The sequence below is a fragment of the Metarhizium acridum genome (genome assembly GCF_019434415.1).
Source record: "Metarhizium acridum strain ARSEF 324 chromosome Unknown scaffold_320, whole genome shotgun sequence".
In the NCBI taxonomy this organism is placed as follows: domain Eukaryota; kingdom Fungi; phylum Ascomycota; class Sordariomycetes; order Hypocreales; family Clavicipitaceae; genus Metarhizium; species Metarhizium acridum.
In genome coordinates, this window is record NW_027094027.1 from 389,276 (window position 1) to 407,906 (window position 18,631).

At 52.5% G+C, this 18,631-nt stretch overlaps 7 protein-coding genes across 9 annotated transcripts; 2 read left to right on the plus strand and 5 right to left on the minus strand.

Annotated features, from left to right (window-relative positions):
- The first annotated feature begins 519 nt into the window (after positions 1–519).
- SNQ2_4 (ATP-binding cassette transporter snq2) lies at positions 520–5,818 on the plus strand. 3 transcript variants are annotated; one of them, XM_066120542.1, is made up of 3 exons: positions 520–4,964; positions 5,023–5,336; positions 5,396–5,818. In XM_066120542.1, exons 1-3 carry the CDS (start codon positions 825–827, stop codon positions 5,472–5,474), a joined length of 4,533 nt encoding a protein of 1,510 aa, XP_065974375.1. In that variant the 5' UTR covers positions 520–824; the 3' UTR covers positions 5,475–5,818. The 3 variants fall into 3 exon arrangements, with proteins under 3 accessions (XP_065974375.1, XP_065974376.1, XP_007807566.1); XM_066120543.1 differs by having other exon boundaries at positions 520–5,336; XM_007809375.2 differs by having other exon boundaries at positions 5,023–5,818.
- Positions 5,819–9,490: 3,672 nt separating this feature from the next.
- On the minus strand, positions 9,491–10,489 carry J3458_014413 (uncharacterized protein; the record flags this gene model as incomplete). The annotated part of the gene is made up of 3 exons (XM_066120544.1): positions 9,491–9,885; positions 9,952–9,980; positions 10,032–10,489. The coding sequence occupies 3 exons, from the start codon at positions 10,487–10,489 to the stop codon at positions 9,491–9,493; spliced, it is 882 nt and encodes a 293-aa protein (XP_065974377.1).
- A 102-nt stretch (positions 10,490–10,591) lies between these two features.
- On the minus strand, positions 10,592–11,542 carry J3458_014414 (uncharacterized protein; the record flags this gene model as incomplete). The annotated part of the gene is made up of 1 exon (XM_066120545.1): positions 10,592–11,542. The coding sequence occupies one exon, from the start codon at positions 11,540–11,542 to the stop codon at positions 10,592–10,594; it is 951 nt and encodes a 316-aa protein (XP_065974378.1).
- Positions 11,543–11,731: 189 nt separating this feature from the next.
- On the minus strand, positions 11,732–12,292 carry J3458_014415 (uncharacterized protein; the record flags this gene model as incomplete). Its single annotated transcript, XM_066120546.1, has 3 exons — positions 11,732–11,978; positions 12,055–12,144; positions 12,204–12,292. The coding sequence occupies 3 exons, from the start codon at positions 12,290–12,292 to the stop codon at positions 11,732–11,734; spliced, it is 426 nt and encodes a 141-aa protein (XP_065974379.1).
- A 239-nt stretch (positions 12,293–12,531) lies between these two features.
- Positions 12,532–13,334, minus strand: J3458_014416 (uncharacterized protein; the record flags this gene model as incomplete). The annotated part of the gene is made up of 2 exons (XM_066120547.1): positions 12,532–12,792; positions 12,861–13,334. The coding sequence occupies 2 exons, from the start codon at positions 13,332–13,334 to the stop codon at positions 12,532–12,534; spliced, it is 735 nt and encodes a 244-aa protein (XP_065974380.1).
- A 1,577-nt stretch (positions 13,335–14,911) lies between these two features.
- On the minus strand, positions 14,912–15,737 carry J3458_014417 (uncharacterized protein; the record flags this gene model as incomplete). Its single annotated transcript, XM_066120548.1, has 2 exons — positions 14,912–15,151; positions 15,210–15,737. The coding sequence occupies 2 exons, from the start codon at positions 15,735–15,737 to the stop codon at positions 14,912–14,914; spliced, it is 768 nt and encodes a 255-aa protein (XP_065974381.1).
- Positions 15,738–17,352: 1,615 nt separating this feature from the next.
- On the plus strand, positions 17,353–18,405 carry J3458_014418 (uncharacterized protein; the record flags this gene model as incomplete). Its single annotated transcript, XM_066120549.1, has 1 exon — positions 17,353–18,405. One exon carries the CDS (start codon positions 17,353–17,355, stop codon positions 18,403–18,405), a length of 1,053 nt encoding a protein of 350 aa, XP_065974382.1.
- Positions 18,406–18,631: the final 226 nt, after the last annotated feature.

The window sequence follows — 18,631 nt, forward strand, 5'->3', positions numbered from 1 at the left end:
TCTGAGACGGCGGTACACGGAGAATATGAGTCAGACGGCGAGCAAGCTACAAGATGAAGCCTTGGCGAGCATCAGGGATGCTGATACGAGGTGATTCGAAAGGAATCATCAGATGGGCGGAGCCGTGTCGGAATACGGCCTCCTGATTGGATACTGGTTGCCGTGGACGGGCCACGGACGGGGTCCCGAGCAGATTGCTTTGAAATCGCCGGACCAACCAGTTGACATGCTTCTTGCTGCAGTCGCTGTTATGCAACGCTAGATCCGCACACAAACCGTGATTTCCTGTCAACTCCATCTCAACTCCCATCAAGTCCGCTCAACCCCCGACACGCCATTGGACAGGCCCAGTAAGCCCACGAGAAGCAGCAACTGCCCCAGGCACGACCGAAATGTTTCCGTGTCGTATTAATAATAATCGTGGCACCGATGAGCGGGTCCGGCCCCAAACTGGCAATTGTGAGCTTGTTGAGAACCCACATAGCGTCAGAACTGGGTTACGGTACAAGCCGGAGATACCTAAACTCCAGCATATGATGCAACATCAGTAACTGTCAGGCCTGGTGCCCATCTAGTACAAGTATTGGCGTCATGGTCTTTTGGTTAAAACGGCTGCCAGACCGTTGAAGCAAGCCGACAGCCTGTCTTGAATCTTGAACCCGTATCTCACCTTCACTCACCCGTGATCGGTCCCGCGGAAAACGTCCGCCTCTCCAATCCGTAATATAATTGAGCCTGACTGTTCGGTCGATTTGTATACCGCTTTTTTCTTTTAACATTTCACCGGGGCCTTTCGGCCGACAGAAAAAAGAGAGAGGTGCAACATGCCGGGCAGCGGTGATGAAGTGGCCGGGTCCGGTCCTCCAACGACCCGTGACACCAAGACCTCGAATGTCAACAACGAAACAGACGGGCAGCTGTCAGACGACACTTCCAACGATGGCTACTGGGGTGATACATACGCCGATGGGCCCGTCAGCCAGCGTGCTGCCCGGGCCGACTTCCTCGAGCTGCAGCACGAGCTGAGTCGACGAAGCACCAATGCCTCGGCCGCCCACAAGAAGTCCGGGGGCCGTCTCATGGGCAGGATGTTTTCCGCCACGAGCGGCCGCGGCCACAAGGAGAAGCAGTCCTCCCCGGAGGCTGACGAGGCGGACAGCGAGCGCACCGCGCACGCGGATGGCTTCGAGCTCGAGCAGTTCATCCGCGACGGCCACCTGGAGAAGCGCAATCCCGAAAACGGCGAATCGACCAAGAAGGTGGGCGTCTTGTTCAAGAACTTGACGGTCAAGGGCGTGGGCGCGACCTCGACTAGTGTCCGGACGCTTCCCCAGGCCATTGCCGGCACATTCGGCCCGGACCTGTACAACCTTGTGTGCCGCTGGATCCCTGCGCTCGACTTCCGCAGTCCCGGACAGCCTCGAGACCTGATTCGCGACTTCACCGGCGTCGTGCGGCCCGGCGAGATGATGCTCGTGCTGGGACGGCCCGGCGCCGGCTGCAGCACGTTCCTCAAAGTCATCGCCAACAAACGCGGCTCGTACCAGGCCGTCGAGGGCGAGGTCGTGTACGGCGGCATCCCGTCGTCCAAAATGGACAGGCGGTTCCGCGGCGAGGCCGTCTACAACGCAGAGGACGACCAGCACATGCCCAGCCTCACGGTCGGGCAGACGCTCAAGTTTTCGCTCCTCAACAAGACCAAGAAGCACGAGCGCGGCAACATCGACCTGATTGTCGACTCGTTCCTCAAGATGTTTGCCATGTCGCACACCAAGGACACGCTGGTGGGAGACGCCTTCACGCGCGGCGTCTCGGGCGGCGAGCGGAAGCGCGTCAGCATCGCCGAGACGCTGGCCACCAAGAGCACCGTCACTTGCTGGGACAACTCGACGCGCGGCCTGGACGCCTCGACGGCCTTCAACTACGCCAAGTCGCTGCGTATCATGACGGACGTCTCTGACCGGACCACGCTGACGACGCTGTACCAGGCTGGCGAGGGCATCTACGAGCTCATGGACAAGGTCCTTGTCATCGACGAGGGCCGCATGCTCTACCAGGGTCCCGCCAGGGAGGCCAAGCAGTACTTTGTCGATCTTGGATTCTACTGCCCTCCGCGGCAGACCACGGCCGACTTCCTCACGTCCGTGTGCGACGTCAACGCGCGCCAGTTCCGTCCGGGGTTCGAGCATCGCTGCCCCAAGACGGCCGAGGAGTTGGAGAAGGCGTTCCGGCAGAGTCGCGCCTACAGGGCCGTCCTCGACGACGTCGGCAGTTTCGAGAAGCACATGCACGACACTGGCCACTCTGACGCGCAGACGTTTGTCGACTCGGTGCGGAATGCCAAGTCCAAGACGGTCCTGAAGCAGTCCGTCTACACCGTCAGTCTCTGGAGACAGGTGCTGGCGTGCACCCGCCGCGAGTTCTGGCTCATCTGGGGCGACAGGACGTCTCTGTACACCAAGTTCTTCGTCATCATCAGCAACGGCCTCATTGTCGGCTCCCTCTTCTACAACACCCCCTCCAACACCAGCGGCGCCTTCTTGCGCGGCGGCGTTGCCTTCTTCTCCATCGTGTTCCTGGGCTGGCTGCAGCTGTCGGAGCTGATGAAGGCCGTGTCTGGACGGGCCATCATCAGCCGTCACAGCGAATATGCCTTCTACCGACCCAGCGCCGTCAGTCTCGCCCGTGTGCTGGCCGACCTGCCCATGCTTGTGGTCCAGGTCGTCATCTTTGGGCTCATCATGTACTTCATGACGGGGCTGGATGTCGCGGCCGGCAAGTTCTTCATCTACATGCTCTTTGTCTACGTCACCACCATTTGCCTGACGGCTCTGTACCGAATGTTTGCTGCCGTGTCGCCGACCATCGACGACGCCGTGCGCTTCTCGGGCATTGCATTCAACCTCTTGATCATCTTCACCGGCTACACGCTTGCCAAGCCCGTGCTTCTCAACCAAAAGATTTGGTTTGGCTGGCTGTACTACGTGAACCCCATCAGCTACTCCTTCGAGGCCGTCCTCACCAACGAGTTTAGCGGAAGGACGCTGGAATGCTCGCCGTCGCAGCTCGTGCCCCAAGGCCCTGGCATTCTGCCCGAGAACCAGGGCTGCGCCATTGCCGGATCGCATCCGGGCAACCCCCAAGTCGCGGGATCCGACTACCTGTCCTCCCAGTTCGAATACAGCCGGTCGCACCTGTGGCGAAACTTTGGCGTCGTGGTCGCCTTTACCGTGGGATACATCGCTCTGACCGTCCTGGCCACGGAAAAGATCTCCTTTGGCGGCTCGGGTCACGGAGCCCTCGTGTTCAAGTCCTCCAAGAAGCCCAGGCAGGTTGCAAAGACGCAGAACAAGACCGACGAGGAGCACACCCGGCCAGATGACGTGACTGCTGCGGCGGTGGCACGCCAGAGAACCCCCGACGAGGTCTTGGAAGCGTTCAACCGCAGCGAACAGGTGTTCACCTGGGAAAACATCAGCTACACTGTCTCCACGGCGCAGGGCCCCAAGAAGCTGCTCAACGACATCAACGGCTACGCCAAGCCTGGCGTCCTCGTCGCTCTCATGGGTGCCAGTGGCGCCGGCAAGACGACGCTGCTCAACACCCTGTCCCAGCGCCAGACCGTTGGCGTCGTCGAGGGGAACATGCTTGTTGACGGCTCTGCCCTTGGGTCCGACTTCCAACGACGAACCGGGTTTGTCGAGCAGATGGATCTACACGAGGGGTCGGCGACGGTGCGTGAGGCCCTCGAGTTCTCTGCCCTCCTCCGACAGAGTCGCCATGTCCCCCGCCAAGAGAAGCTGGAATACGTCGACAAGGTGATTGACCTCTTGGAACTGCACGAGATCCAAGACGCCATCGTTGCGTCTCTGGGCGTCGAGCCCAAGAAGAGGCTGACCATTGGCGTCGAGTTGGCGGCCAAGCCTTCTCTTCTGCTGTTCCTGGACGAGCCCACGAGCGGTCTCGACTCGCAGGCGGCCTATTCCATCGTCCGCTTCCTCCGGAAACTCTGCGCGTCGGGGCAAGCCATCGTGTGCACCATCCACCAGCCGTCTTCCGAGCTCATCGAGCAGTTTGACAAGATCCTCGCGCTCAACCCCGGCGGCAACATCTTCTACTTTGGCCCCGTGGGCCGGAATGGCCAAGCAGTCGTCGACTACTTTGACGCTCGGGGTGCGCACTGTCCCGAGGGCAAGAATATCGCAGAGTTCCTCATCGAGACTGGCGCTCGCCCCGATGCCCGCGAGCACTGGAACGAGCAGTGGCGCAATTCCAACGAGAACAAGGCCCTCATCGAGGAGATTCAACAAATCAAGCAGCAGCGGAGTCAAGCGGCCTCGTCTCACGAGGTTCTCTCACACGAATTTGCTGCCCCCGTGTGGGAGCAGATCAAGCTCCTGACGAAGCGCATGTTTATCAATCAGTGGCGTCAGCCGTCGTACATTTACGGCAAGTTCTTCACCGCCGTGATTGTCGGCATCTTCAACGGCTTCACCTTTTGGAAGCTTGGAGACACCGTCAACGACATGCAAAGCCGAATGTTTACGTCATTTCTCATCATACTCATCCCGCCGACGGTGCTCAATGCCATCCTGCCCAAATTCTACATGGATCGCGCGCTCTGGGAAGCACGCGAGTACCCTAGCCGCATTTACGGATGGGTCGCGTTCTGCTCCTCCTCCATCCTGTCCGAGATCCCCGGCTCTCTCCTGGCGGGCGTCATCTACTGGGCGCTGTGGTACTGGCCCACGGGCCTGCCCACGGATTCCCTGACGTCCGGCTACGTCTTCCTCATGACTGTTCTCTTCTTCCTGTTCCAGTCCAGCTGGGGCCAGTGGATCTGCGCGTGGGCGCCGAGCTTCACCGTCATCAGCAACGTCTTGCCCTTCTTCCTCGTCATGTTCTCCCTGTTCAACGGCGTGGTTGTCCCGTATGCGCAGCTCAACGTCTTCTGGAGATACTGGGTAAGTGTACACGGTCCAATGACCATGTTACTACGCAAGGCGGCTAATGCGTTTCCAGCTTTACTACTTGAATCCCAGCACGTACTGGATCAGTGGTGTTCTTGCTACCACCCTGGCCAACCAGCCTGTCAAGTGCGCCAGCAACGAAGCTGCCTACTTCAACCCCCCGTCCGGCCAGACCTGTATGGATTTTGCGGCTGATTTCGTCGCGAGGGCCGGCAGGGGCTACCTCGTTAACCCGAATGACACGGACAACTGCAGCTACTGTCCGTATGCCAGCGGAGCCGAGTACTTGGGCTCGCTGAACATTGAACCTAGTCAGAAATGGAGAGATCTTGGCATCTTTATTGCTTTTTGCGTTTCAAACTGGATGTGAGTATCCTAGCCTTTTGCTTGCCGCAGCATACAGGGACTAATAGGTGCACGCTTAGGCTGGTTTACTTCTTCATTTATACCGTCCGAGTTCGACGATGGAATTTTGGTCTTGGATACATTTTTGGTTTTCTTTAAAGTATACGATTAGACTCACGGCCTGCAATGGCGGTTTTGGGTCGGTTGTCAACCGGCTTGGGAGTATTTGCGTGCATCAAAAATTATAGAAGCACAAAATGCAGTAGATTAGTGATAATACTCGGTCATAATTTCCATTACCTTTTACTGTTCTGTACTGCTGAAGTTGTGTCCTGGGCAAGTAACCACCTTGGCCAACTTCGTCGCCTAATAGTAAAGTGAGCAAAATACGACGTGGCGTGGAAACCCGCGACAGGTGGGTTGGGTCAACAGAAGCCGTTTTGAAAGAAAATAGATAATACTTGTAGACTATTCGAATAGGAAGAAAAACAAAGGTCATTGTCCAGTTTACTCCCTAAACTGCGTTCGTACGAGGACAGCATGTCTATTAAAGATGGGCCGGCTTAAATCCTCCCAAATGGGCAGGCAATACAAGAGCATGAACGAAACATCAAACACATCAGGCAGTGTGCGACATACGCATGATAGAAGTGTCCGTAAATTGGTTTAAATTTGAGGTGGCTCAATGGTGGTGATGTCACAAGAGCCCGCCATGAAGACAGCTGTTTGTAGCGCGCGGCTCCGTTAAAGTTTTGTAGAGAAACGTCCCCCAGAGATCTGTATGGTGTGTGAGCGGATGAAAGCATCCAGCGGAAGCTTTTCCATCTCTCTCTCAACTCAAGAGTGGGTGGGGGTTTATTTATTGACAGAGGGAGTGGTGCGCAGGGACACTGTAAATGCGTTCCAATGTCTGGATTTCTTTACCCGTATACTAGTAATGCGCCTTGGACGAATTGATACATGTCTGCTCACTAGTTAAGGAACAAGGCTTGATGTGGTTCCAGCTTCTACTTCCCCCATGCCATAGTGCAACTTTAGCACTGTTATCACCACCGTCCGTTCACCTGGCACCATGACGTTTGCATATTACAAACCTATGACGCGAAAAGTTCAGTACCGATTACTGTGATGGCCAAGTGTAATGTGTTCAAGCGATAACCATTGCAATTGCAGGTAACCGCACACGAGTAACGGCCAGGGTATTGATAGGTGTATTGGATGCTGATACACTGCCTTGCGCATCTCAACCCTGCCCTCGTGCTCGTTCAAAATTAAACCCGGAGTCATGACTATGTCGTATAAAGATTCACTCCAACTACTGCGCGACACAGCAGACATGGCCAGAACGGCTTGGCTGCAGCGGAATCACGTGGACCGCGACCTCACACAAAACGCCATCGGAAGAATCGCCGCGACGTCAAGTTTTAGCTCTGATGCCACTCCTCTGCATGATACCTCGGCAATGTATGGCTTCATTATAGAATCTTCAGCTACTATCGACGCCTCACCGACCCGTCCGGTGACATTCAGAATAGTAGGCGGAGTTGTCCCAGGCCAGTTCCCAAAATTGTATCCAGATACATGCCCAGGAGAAGACAATGTCTGCCTTGAGGTAATGACTGGAGGACGGTTCCCCAGCAAAGAAGGCAGAATTGGCAAGTTGAGTACATGCGTCCCGGTTGAGGACGTCTCAATTACCACTTCCACTACACAGTGTTCCGGCCGAGAAGCAAGATTCATAGTTGCCACGAAACCAGTGCCGTCAATTGCTCACCGTCGAGTAGCTCGCACAGATATACCACCTAACAAGTTGCTGATCAAAACTGGAGAGCGCATTTTGACATCGCACATCTTGCCATTGGTTTCAGCTGGACTTTGGTGTACAAGTGGTTGCTAAACCCAGAATCGGCATCTGGTCAACGGGCAGCGAATTCGTTTCCGGGACTTCTCACCTCGCAACAGACGCGAATGGTCCATATCTAACGGCAATTTGTCAGGAGTTTGGCGCCGATGCTAGCTTTCTTGGCTACTTGGATGACGAACTTGATGAGCTGAGCCAAGATTTCCGCCAAGCCGAAGGATCTGGTAATTTTGACGTCTTGATCACTACGGGAGCAGTATCTGCAGGCAAGTTTGACCTTGTTTGAGACGCGCTGAGGAGCTTAGACGCATACGTCTTATTCCTTGGGCTAAATATACGCCCTGGACATCCCGCGTTATTCGCATTATTGCCCTGTAATTCAGAAGGGGTTGCATTTTTTGGACTGCCCGGCAACCTGGGAGCTGCTTCTGCATGCTTCAGATTTTTGGTCGTGCCCTACTTACGACGGTTGCTGGGAAGAGAAGCCGAGAAGCCGAAAAAGGCCAAGGCCACGAGAGAGAAGTTGAGCAGCCAGGCCGGGGACCAGAGGCCAAAGAAGGTCATTTTTATTGAGAAACAGAATAGTGATTGCTTCGTTCCTGGGAGAATGAGCACGTTGCCTACTGGGCTCAACTTGGTGCAAGTTCAAGACAAGACTAGTCCGGCAAGAATGGAGCCGTTTATTGAAGCGAATTATTGGGTCCACGTACGTGGTGGTCACAAAGGTCAAGTTGTTGACGGAAGGTCAAGTTGTGGCGGTGGATTAGCCAAGACTTGGACGTCAATGAGCTTTCCGCGCCGAGTTCTCTTCATTTCGCCGGGCCTCGAGTAACTCCAAAGCATGGTGCCAGTCGTCTTTAGTATTTAACTACATTGAACAGCCAGTTTTCACAGCCGACGGGAGGAGATATGGTTCGCCCATTTAACTTCTTCACAACAGCGGCCGGACTCCGCGTCCTGTTTGCTACCTCGTACTCTAAAGCTTCAAGGGCCAAGGGTCTCCATAAGCCCACGAAGGGTTCGCAGTAACCCTCTGCATTTCGGAAGCAAGTCACCGGCGCAGAGTAGGCTTCACAAACATATATCAACGCTTCAGTCGTCAGCAACGGATAGTCGCAAGCAACTACCAGCCAGACGGCGCCTGGATTAGTCCGATGAGCAGCAATGATACCAACAGCTGGTCCTGCAGATACTGAGCTGTGGTTGGGCTCCAAGTCATATATGGATCTTGCGGCGTCCTTTCGGCCACCTAGGAGAAGTGCCGTGGGAGATTCTTGTGCGACAGAGTTGTAAACCTTCTCTAATGACGGACAAATTTCATGAAGCAGATCAAAAAAGTGCTGGAGAAGAGTCATCCCGTGGCCCATGAATAATAGATGTTTTGATTCGCCCATTCTCGTGGCCTTGCCACCTGCTAGGAGGATGGGCTTGAACGACAAGTTGTCCATGGGAGTTAAACCTCCAACGACAACAAAAAGAACTGCTCCTTTTCCTTGATTCCTGTGGTATTGTGCATGGATTGTATATCCGTCGCATTAGATGGAACTCATTGGCGAGGAAGCCATAGGGAATTGTTGTGGTAGAAGCAGTGAAATTTCTGGTTTCCGCATGACGTTTTATAACTGTGCGCAGGCCATTGCAGTAATTGTCACTACTTGCTACGGAATGCATCTAAGTCTAAGTTAATACTACGAAAAGTAGCAAAAGAGTGATATGCCATGCATGCGTCATGAGCCGAAACTCGGGTCGCGGTCGTTACAATATACACAAGTTGGCCCATTGAAATATTACATGACATCAACTACTGTACACGCAATGCCCAGATGTTACAAAACGACAAAGCGTTCTTTCCAGGCAAAAATGCTGCTAAAAAAGCAAGTCAATCGCTTAGCTATCACACCGACTAAGAGCCTCTATACCATGCGGCTGCCGGCATCGCAACTCAACATCGGATCAAGATAGAGCCGGCGAGCGCGGACCGTAAGACGGTTCATACCACCCCGAGATTGATACGAGAATAGTCTACTCGTGCCCCTATTATATCCCTGTGCCTGCTTCAAATGAGGTACCAACAGCGTCTGTGGCGCTCGCACGTGAATCTGATGGCTGACCCAACCTTGCATTCTCCCTAGCTCTTGTGCTGCAAATTGAATAGCATCGAAGAAGTCCTGATCCCGAATAGCTTGACTAACTGGGTTCAATATGCGACATGTACACCTGTAGACCTCGCAGGACCCCCAATGGTCCATGCTCCCCTCTTGCGTCGTCGCATATCGTCCAAAAAAGAGCCTCGTGAAGAGAATGCGCCGCGTGCTTACGCCCAGCTTCCTTTTTCCTCTCCGAATTTCTCAACCTGTGGCTCAAGACAGCGGCGAATTCGCTCGCAGATCATGTGGAGGGACCGTATGCCAGAATGCGCGTCTGAATCGAGGAGAAGTTTTGGCAGGAGATTCTCCAGAACTTGGTTTAGGAGATTAATGGCCTCGTAAGTCTCTCCTAGCCAGAGCTCAAGGTGTCGTTTGCGATTTGCGAGGTCGTCAGGGGCTTTGGTTGAAGTGACTGCGTCCTTGTTACACGCTGCGCAGACTGCTTCGGTTTGATTTTCCTTGATAGTAGCGGGATGTGTACTGTTGCTTGGTTGATTCGGGATGGGCACTTTTAGGATCTGCACTGCTCCTGATTTGAAAGTTGAAATTGGATCCCATTCCGCTGTACAGCCGCGGCGGTTAACATGCTATTGCGGAAATGCCCCAGGCTTAAATAAAGGCGACTTACGAATTGTCAGCTCATTAGCAGCACGAGCCCTGCCGTTTTTGGAATCCGAGTATCCAAAATGGAATGGAATAAAGACCTACCCTTGGGAAATCTTTCCGACGGAGGCCTTGAGCTCGACCTCGCCTCTTCTTGACTTGACCATCACCATTTCTCCATTGCTTACATTGAATGTTTTTGCATCCTTCTCTGAAATCCGGACATGGGGTTCTGGGCAAGATTCCTGAAGGGCTGTCCTCCCCGTCTTCGTCCTGGTGTGAAAGTGGTACACATTAAGACCCGTTGAGAGTCGAAGCTGGTACTCGGCATTGGGCATCTCGTAACTTGGCAAATAGTGACAGGCTTTCAGGATTGCTCGCCCGGCAGGGTTGAGTTGCCTGTAATATTGCGCGGCGAACGGGGCGCCTGTTTCTAAATCGTGCCCAAAGCTTTTACCATAATCCATGTCCGTGAAGAAGACCCCATCGTCGAACAGTCGCTCTTTGCCTTGGGGGTGTTGACTATTGCAAGGCCATTGAATACCAGATCCGCCGGTCAACATGCCGTATGACAGACCACTATAGTCACAAGGCCTGCCGTCCGAGACCAGCTTCCAAGCATTGAAGACTTCTTCTGGCGAGTTCCAAGGTAGCAGTGCTTGACCTTACTTATCCCTGAATGCCATTCTGCGCGCAAAGGATAAGGATACATCAAGGTCGGCTTTTGCTTCTCCCGGAGGGTCGACAGCCTTGTGGGAAATGTGCACTGTCCGGTCAGCATTTGTAAAACATCCTGTCTTCTCTCCCCTTTGAGCAGCAGGTAGGACAACATCTGCCACGACCACCGTCTCAGTCCAGTAGATATCTTGACAGACGACAAAAATCTCCGCTTGGGTAAACATGTCTATGATTGCTGACAAGTTCGGAAGGCTGACGAGTGGATTTGTCCCACTGACCCAGACCATGCGTATAGTTCCATTTTGCATAAACTTTCGCATGTTCTCTATGTGAGTCGGCTCATTCCAGTGTGGGATGCGAATCTTGTCCAGGTTCCAAAGCTTGGCCAGTTCGTCGAAATGTGCCGAATTTTGGTGGTTACAACCCACTTCGCGGTTATTTTGAGCCGTGGGCTGTCCGTTCATCTGGAGCACGCCACTGCCAGGCTGAACAATGAGTCCGCGAAGAAGGTTGATATTGTTTATCTGACAAGCACTTGCCGTGGCTTGGTTGGACTGATACAGGGCTTGTAAAGCAGCTGTAGACTGCAGAGTTAGTGTTGTCCCGATTATTTGCGCCGCCTGCTGGAGCTTCGTGGCTGTAACTCCAGTGATTTCTTCGACATTTTCCGGAGTATATTTCGAGACGGTCTTCTCAAGTGTCTCTAGGCCGACCACGTGCTTCTGGACGTGAACCCGGTCAATCCAGTCGTTCTTGAACAGCAGGTGGTGGATACCGTTGAGCAAGGCTAGATTCGTTCCTGTCCGCGGCGTGAGATGCACATCCGCCTTTCCTGCTGTCTCCGAGTAACGCGGGTCGACTACAATTAATTTGGGAGGTTTAGGACCATGTATTCTATCAAGGACTCTGGACCAGGGCACAGTTGGTGTAGCTGCCATGTTATGGCCCACAAGAAACGAACAGTCAGTGTAGTTAATATCCGTATACGATCCTGGTCGGCCATCCGAACCAAATGATTCCCTCATGGAGGCAACTGCGGTTGCGGTATAAAGTCGCGTGTTACCGTCCCTAACCATATGTGTAGGCAGTCATCTTTGCCTAGGAGGGGAGCGAGGATATTAGAAAAATCACGATGCGTACACATAAAATGTCTGAAGCCCTGCTTTACCAATGAGGGCCAATGCATAATACTCCTCGAGAAACAACTGTCCCATCGTATAAAACGCGATGCTATGCGCGGTGATCCGTCTGAGAAGCTCTTTGGACTTTTGCACAACAAGTTCCATCGCTTCGTCCCACGACGCTTTCTCTAGCTTGCCATTACGCCGAATCAATGGATGCGTAAGCCTATCTTTGCTGTGAATCGCTTTCCAGCTATCACCATGGTATTAAAATGTATGTCAGCCGCCCAACAATTGTAATACTTTTACTGAATCATGTGTAAACCCACCCATAAAGTCCCCTTGGTCCAAGTCTTCCCTTGTTAACTCGATCTGTTGCACGGCTCCTAACACCTACAACTTTGCTAGTTTTCTCGTTGCTATTAAATATTCAGAGCCCGATGAATGACATGCCAGAAAGTAAATCTAGTGAACATACCTGCAGAGCAGACATGCACTGTGAACCCATTTTTCCGGGTCATCATTCGCGGCAACATCAACTCGTACAAGCCATTCGTGAACATACATACGTTCCTGGGCAGGACCCAACAAAAGTCAAATCGTTATACTTGGATGTTTAGTTGGTCTCTTCTATTTTCGAGTACTTCATTAGGGGACACTCAAGCCTGGGTCCCGGAAACATTACCCGTTGGCGTGGTACGTTCGACATGTATTAGCATACTGAGTAACATACAGATCTCTTGGTCTGTGAAATGACGCCATGTTTCTCACAGTCAGTCTCTTTCCGCTTCCAGCTTCCACTTACACTATTGACTCTTTTTGAACATGTCCTCGAGCTTCTGCTGCCCCTTCTCGACCGCCTTCACCTTGACCTTTTCACTGCCCAATACAGGCGGCAACTGTTGAACGCGTCGCTTGGCGTCTTCCAATAATTCCACCTCGCGTGCGCGCTGTCCCTTCACCGTGGGAATCGACCATGAGTTCGACGTGGCGACTTTATGAGCAAGCTTATATTTCGATCCCTCGAGGTGTGTTTCGTAGGTGTTTGCATCGACTTTCTGTACGTGCTGCACAAAGAGCGTTCACTTCAGTTACTTTTCAATGCCTTGAGCTTGAGCAGAGCCTTGCAACACACCTGGTGTGCAACAATTAGCCAATGGTACTCGGTGCCTACGGGCGCACCGCTTCGTTCGGGGGCCTTTCTGGCCCTCCTTTTCTTCGTCTCGTAGTTTATCTTCCACAGGTCCGGTTCCGCCTTGACCTCGTGCCACACGCCGCCGTCGTAGTTCCAAGTGTGAGAGCCACCAACCGCCATGCCGGAGTAGTACTGGCCGTTGAAGGATTTCAGAGAATTGTAGCCGCCACTGCCAAAGGCGTATGCTTTACCGACCTTCTTTTTGTTGGTCAAGGCCTCTTCAGCTTCTGGTATTACCTCTTCATCCAGCAGAGTGGGATCCATGGCTGCATCGGGCTCACTGCCTGGTCTCGGTTCACTTCCAGCCAGGCTGTCGCGCTCATGTGTGAGACTTGAGTGCTCTTCACTTGTCGAAGTCGACGGTGTGCTATCAGCGGTAGGGGACCGCCTAAGTCGCTTTGAGGGTCGAGGCATGGTGTGAGATAGTCATGAGACAACATTGAATGCTCAAGTTATTATCTATCAATAATGGGTTTTATGTTGGTTAGTGTCAACAGTTGCGCACGAGTGCCATTCAGGGCAACATTGCTCATAAAAGAAGAGGGTATCGGGAGCGTCGGTTGCATGAGTCGTCTGTGACGTCACATCAGGGCTATTCCGGTGCCACAAGCTGGAGCTCTTTAGTCGTTGGCCAAAAGTAATCAGAGCACGATAGTAATGATTGCATGCAGATAACGTAAAACTAGACAAAGGGGACCAGTGGCACAACACGAAAAAAAACTAAATTGCATATGAACAGTTTATGAGGCGGGTTTTCTGGCTCAGCCAAAGTCCTGGGATACGGTAGAAGGCGGTCGGATGGACCGCTCCGGTAAGAATCAAGAATGCAGGCTGGGGGTATGTGAGCCACCTGCAGAGATGGCTTTAATTGCAGTAGCAGACTTGACTCTCTAATAGTAGGCATACCAAGATACGATGCCCTAGGCCGACTGGTGACTACCATTCGGCTGCCCCCCACGCTAATTTATATCTGACTCCATAATACCATAATCTATAATACAGTCATACAGCCGCTTAAAGTAAGTAGTCGCATTTCCGATCGTCTTAGCATTATGACGATTAACTTCTTAAATCCGCTGTGGTAGTACGGAGTATGGCGCTTAATAACAAGTGAGGACTGCTCACGGAGAATCAGCTTTGCCGCGTATCTGATGGATTCCTTCCGAATAAAAAGCTCATCTTATCTAGGCGGTCAATGTACCTACACAAAGCAACCTTCCTCAGGTTCTAATAACCTCGCATTTCTTGCGTGGCGACCAGATTTGGGTAGGATGCCCGAAATCCGACGATCGAGGCGCTGTCGTTGGCCGTCGGGTGCGTTAGCTGTGGATTTAGTCGTAAGAGGTTGTGAGGCAGCGTCAGCACGAGAATGAGGGACCATAGCCGAAATGATGAGATTTCACTTCCGCAGGTGCTGAGGCTGATTCCTGAGCCGGTTCTGACCTGGTGAGTAGCTCTGAGCCCCGCAGAGGGCAGAGCTTTGAGGATATAATATGGCCGACAATATGGCACTTACTGCACCTTCTCGGAGCCGGTGCGCGCGTCAGAGCTCTTGTCGACCGCCGTTGGACGCAAGGTGTCATCCCTTCATCAACTGATATCACATACTTGGTTGAGTTCTCCGACCACTTGCCCGTACTCCGGCAGTGTTTCCACCCCCGAGATGTATTGTCAATCTCTTCTTCAACGGGCTGTTGGATGTCTGGGCAGCCTCGCGTGCGAGGCGAGCGAAGACGGTCTTGTTTTGGCTTCCGGTTTGTCGGTCCCGGCGCTTCAGTTGACTACGCGCGGTCCGATTATCTAAAGCTTGTTGATTGTGCGTTTGACAACTGACGCTTACTGCCATGCTAGCTTTTTGTTGAGGGTTGTTTTTTGGCCGTCCACGCAGACTTGTCGCGGTCCTTGGGTGCAACATTCGGCGGTACACGTCTCGGCTTACCGGCTCTCGCAGGCGGTGATGGCTTGCAGTGCCTTTCGATGCTCCCTGATGATCAAAGTGCCTTCCTAGACACCATGTAAGGAAGCCCGCCGAGACATTCCGAGCCCTGCCCAACGTGCTTTCGCGCCGTCAACACCTCATCCCGGGCACAGGCCTGGCGGAACTCCCTCTCCTGGTCTGCTAGTATGCCCTGAAATGCCTCAACAAGCCGGTAGAAATGGCCCATTCCGTTCAAAAGATGGCTCTTTACGTCGTCGCCGGCCTCCGTGCCAGAAATTACTCGGATGCCGAACTTACGGTACTTCCGAATGAAGCATCGAGCACATTGCGCCCTACCGGCATATACGTACCATGTAGATACGTGAGGATTGCTCTCTGGTCACTAAATTGCCGACAGAGGCATTCCCAAGCCTTCTGATGTTCCTATCCTGTCTCAGCAAAAGCCACCAGCTTCCACAGCACAAGCACTCCATTGTAGTCGTGGGGCACAGACTGATGCAACTTGTCTCGTGTGACTGACTCCTCTTGCCTTCAGATGCATGTACTGCTTGCCCATCGCGTGGGTTCAAGGTAGCATCGGGCTCGTCCGAATTGCTTTCGTCCCCGGTGCCACTATCCCTTGTGGAATACACCCACCTCCGTTTGGACTGTAGCATCAGGTTGGAGTTGATGTGATGGATGCATAGCTGCTGCTGAGTGACCGGAAACTCAATCCCAATGGTCTTCTTCATCTGATCGTCAAAGTCGGTAATAACAACATCGGGCACTAATATGTTTCGGCCAAAGAGCGTGCTGATGCCCTTTGCAAGGCCCTTTGCAAGGGACTGAAAACCCTCAAATCTCTCGTTGTCGATCAGCCCGACGGCGGCGTTAAACATGGTTCCCAAGCAAGTTTGTCATGTAACTTGAAAGAGTGGCAACTTAAAGCCGTTCGTGTTGTATATATTGTCCAAACTAATAACCTCGGAGAATCGCTTCCACATCCGGAGACGGTAAGAAAATGTCCATACCAACTCCACCAGACGGCTCGGCTCATCGCTAGCCCACTCCGCGATGTAAGGTATCCCATCCCCTTGTCATCGAATGACTTGATCAATGCAGCCGTGGAGTTGTAGCTGCCCAAGCTCTCTCTTCCTATCCGGGCTCTTGCGTTGTAAATATCTCTTGCCGTGTAAACTGCATCCGGGAAGTGATCTCGGACGATTCCACCGGTATCTCGTGCACGGCTGCCAATCCGTCGACTGGTAGACCGAACTGTCGCTTTCATAGGACTATTTAGGCGCCGGTGGGCAGGGTGGGAGGCGGCATCGGAACTGGGTCTATGGTTGTTTTGGTGATGTTCCTTCCACCTTTGGGAAGTGCCTTGGAGGCTTGGAGTCCACTGGAAGCCATTCTCAGGTAAAGCCTCCGCAACGATCTTTCACAAACATCCGGATTTACGGGAATTTCGTTTCCAAAGGCCTGCACCCCTTCCTGTCCATATCGATCGCATTGGAACATACATCGACTCCATCTTCCTGGTCTGGGCCTGGGAGATTTTGACACGATTTAGTAGGCCATCCCTTAGGATACGTGCAAAATGTATGTATCCCCATCTGTTACGCCTTACCGATTTTAACGCGAAAATCACAACACCTCATATCACCTTTAATACAGCCAGGAACATTAGAATAACTATTCACGTAAGATCTAAAGCGTCTTGGCTACCGATTAAACATAGTTTCATTTAAATATAATGCTTTATTATTGGGATTGGCGGTCGATAGCTAGCGTGCTGCACAATTTGCCCTCCGCAGTCGATAACGACACGCAATTACTGCCACGAACGTAGTCTCGCGATTATATGTACCGCTCTCAGGAAGTATTTCAACGCCCTGGCACGCTCCAGCTGACCGTGCCATCCGGCCAGGTCGTATCCAGATTAAATCGCCGCCTTAGTAATGGATAGGACGCAAGTGGCATCCGGGACCGAAGGCGCAGTAGGGTTCAGGCGGCGACCCAGACAAGTGGAAGCGGTATACATGGACCAGCAAGATCAAATCTTGATTGCACCTACTGGCTGGGGCAAGTGTCGTCTTTCAGGCAGTTCCAGTTTTAAGCCGTGGAATTTGCATCATGACTCTGACAACTCTAATCGTCTCGACGAGAACTCTGGCAGCAGCTTCGGCGAACTAGACCGCTATAATAACAGCGCTTAAAAGCGCCAATGCCCCGGCCATGCTTGCTACTGGGAGCATTCAATGTCTTAGTCTGAACATTGAAAGTTTAGAAGCGGGACGCTTGTAGGTGCTAATGGCTTGGGTTCACCTACCTGGGTTGATGGTAACGTCAATGGTGATTTAGTATTCATAGTCTAAAGTTAATTTTGCCCCGCGACCCTTATAAAAAGGCACGGTCAACTGCTGAATTCTTCTATTAATAACCTCTACTCTGCCTCTCAAATCTTCCTCCTGAATTGTCTCCTCTTCCACCATCTCAAATCCGTGCGACATCATGGCCGAAGCACCAAGGGACGAAGTAATCGAAAGAATGAGGGCAGTCGTCGAGCGCAGGCGCCAGAGGGAACAAGAACGAATCGCCCGAGCCCTCCAAGTTCCCGCAGAAGAATATAGGGAGCTTCCTCCCGTTCAAAAACCTGTATCCGACGACGAGCTGCCCCTAGAATCGACTTTCGACCTGGGCCAGTCAAATGAGCGCTATCACGGGATTTTTGAAAGTGCATCTACAATGCAACTCGAAATTCCCGTCATGCCAATGGCCGAACCGCTTCAAGGGATGCCTACCATTCCGTGGATTATTGAAGCACCACTAAACTCGGTTGAAGTTCTAGAAGCGATACTAAAGCCGTCACATCCCTTCAAGATCTACACTGCCCGCCACGTCCAGCGTCGCTTCGATCGAGCATACGGCTCAAAGCGCTTGTATTCCGAATATATCCGTCTCCAAGGTCAGCTGGAGCGGAATCGCGAGGTATCGTTTGTTCGTGTGCCTGTATCAGCCGAAAAAATTCTCCACCGTGGGCTTGGGGGGTGCTTCAGGCCCGTTCGTCTGCAGTACATATCAATTCCTTGGTCAACAGGGCGGATCCAGTATCTAACACATCCGTTCGCCTTGGTAATGAGTCATAGACCTGTACCGGGCATCTACACGTATCAAGGCCTTCTAGACACGGTTTTTCGGCAATTAGGATTATCTACTGGTCCTGTTAATGTTCAGCGGAGCTTACTAAAACGCGGAACGACGCCATTACCAGAGACTATATGGGACTGGTTTGCAGGACGTCCAGGTAGTACCGCAGCGTTGCCGTACTTTACTTCTGCTAGGAAGATAGATTTGGACAGGAAAAATGCAGATGAGGGATATCATAAAAGAGAGCCACATTTCGCTCAGTGCTGTCTACCAACTACCACTCTTCGGGAGGTACTTGAAAGGAACCGTCGCCTAGGAGAAGCATTTAGAGAAAGAGAAGCGGCGGCTCGTGGAATAAAGGTTCGTGGAGCAAAGACTCGTGGAGCAAAGACTCGTGGAACTAAGAAGGGCATTTGAAAGGTGATGAAGCAAAGACGCTTTAAAGGCACAGTGAAAGCACATCTAGCAAGCTTACGGCCTCACAAATGTAGGCCCAGGCGGGAGGGAATCGTCTTCACTTCGCGAAACGGTAGGGAGACAAAAATATATGATGCAATAACCCTAGAGCTGCAGACGGAGTCTGCAGCACTCGCACAACAAGAATAATGATTTTATGGAGAATCTTAGTTAACAATGAGTCTCA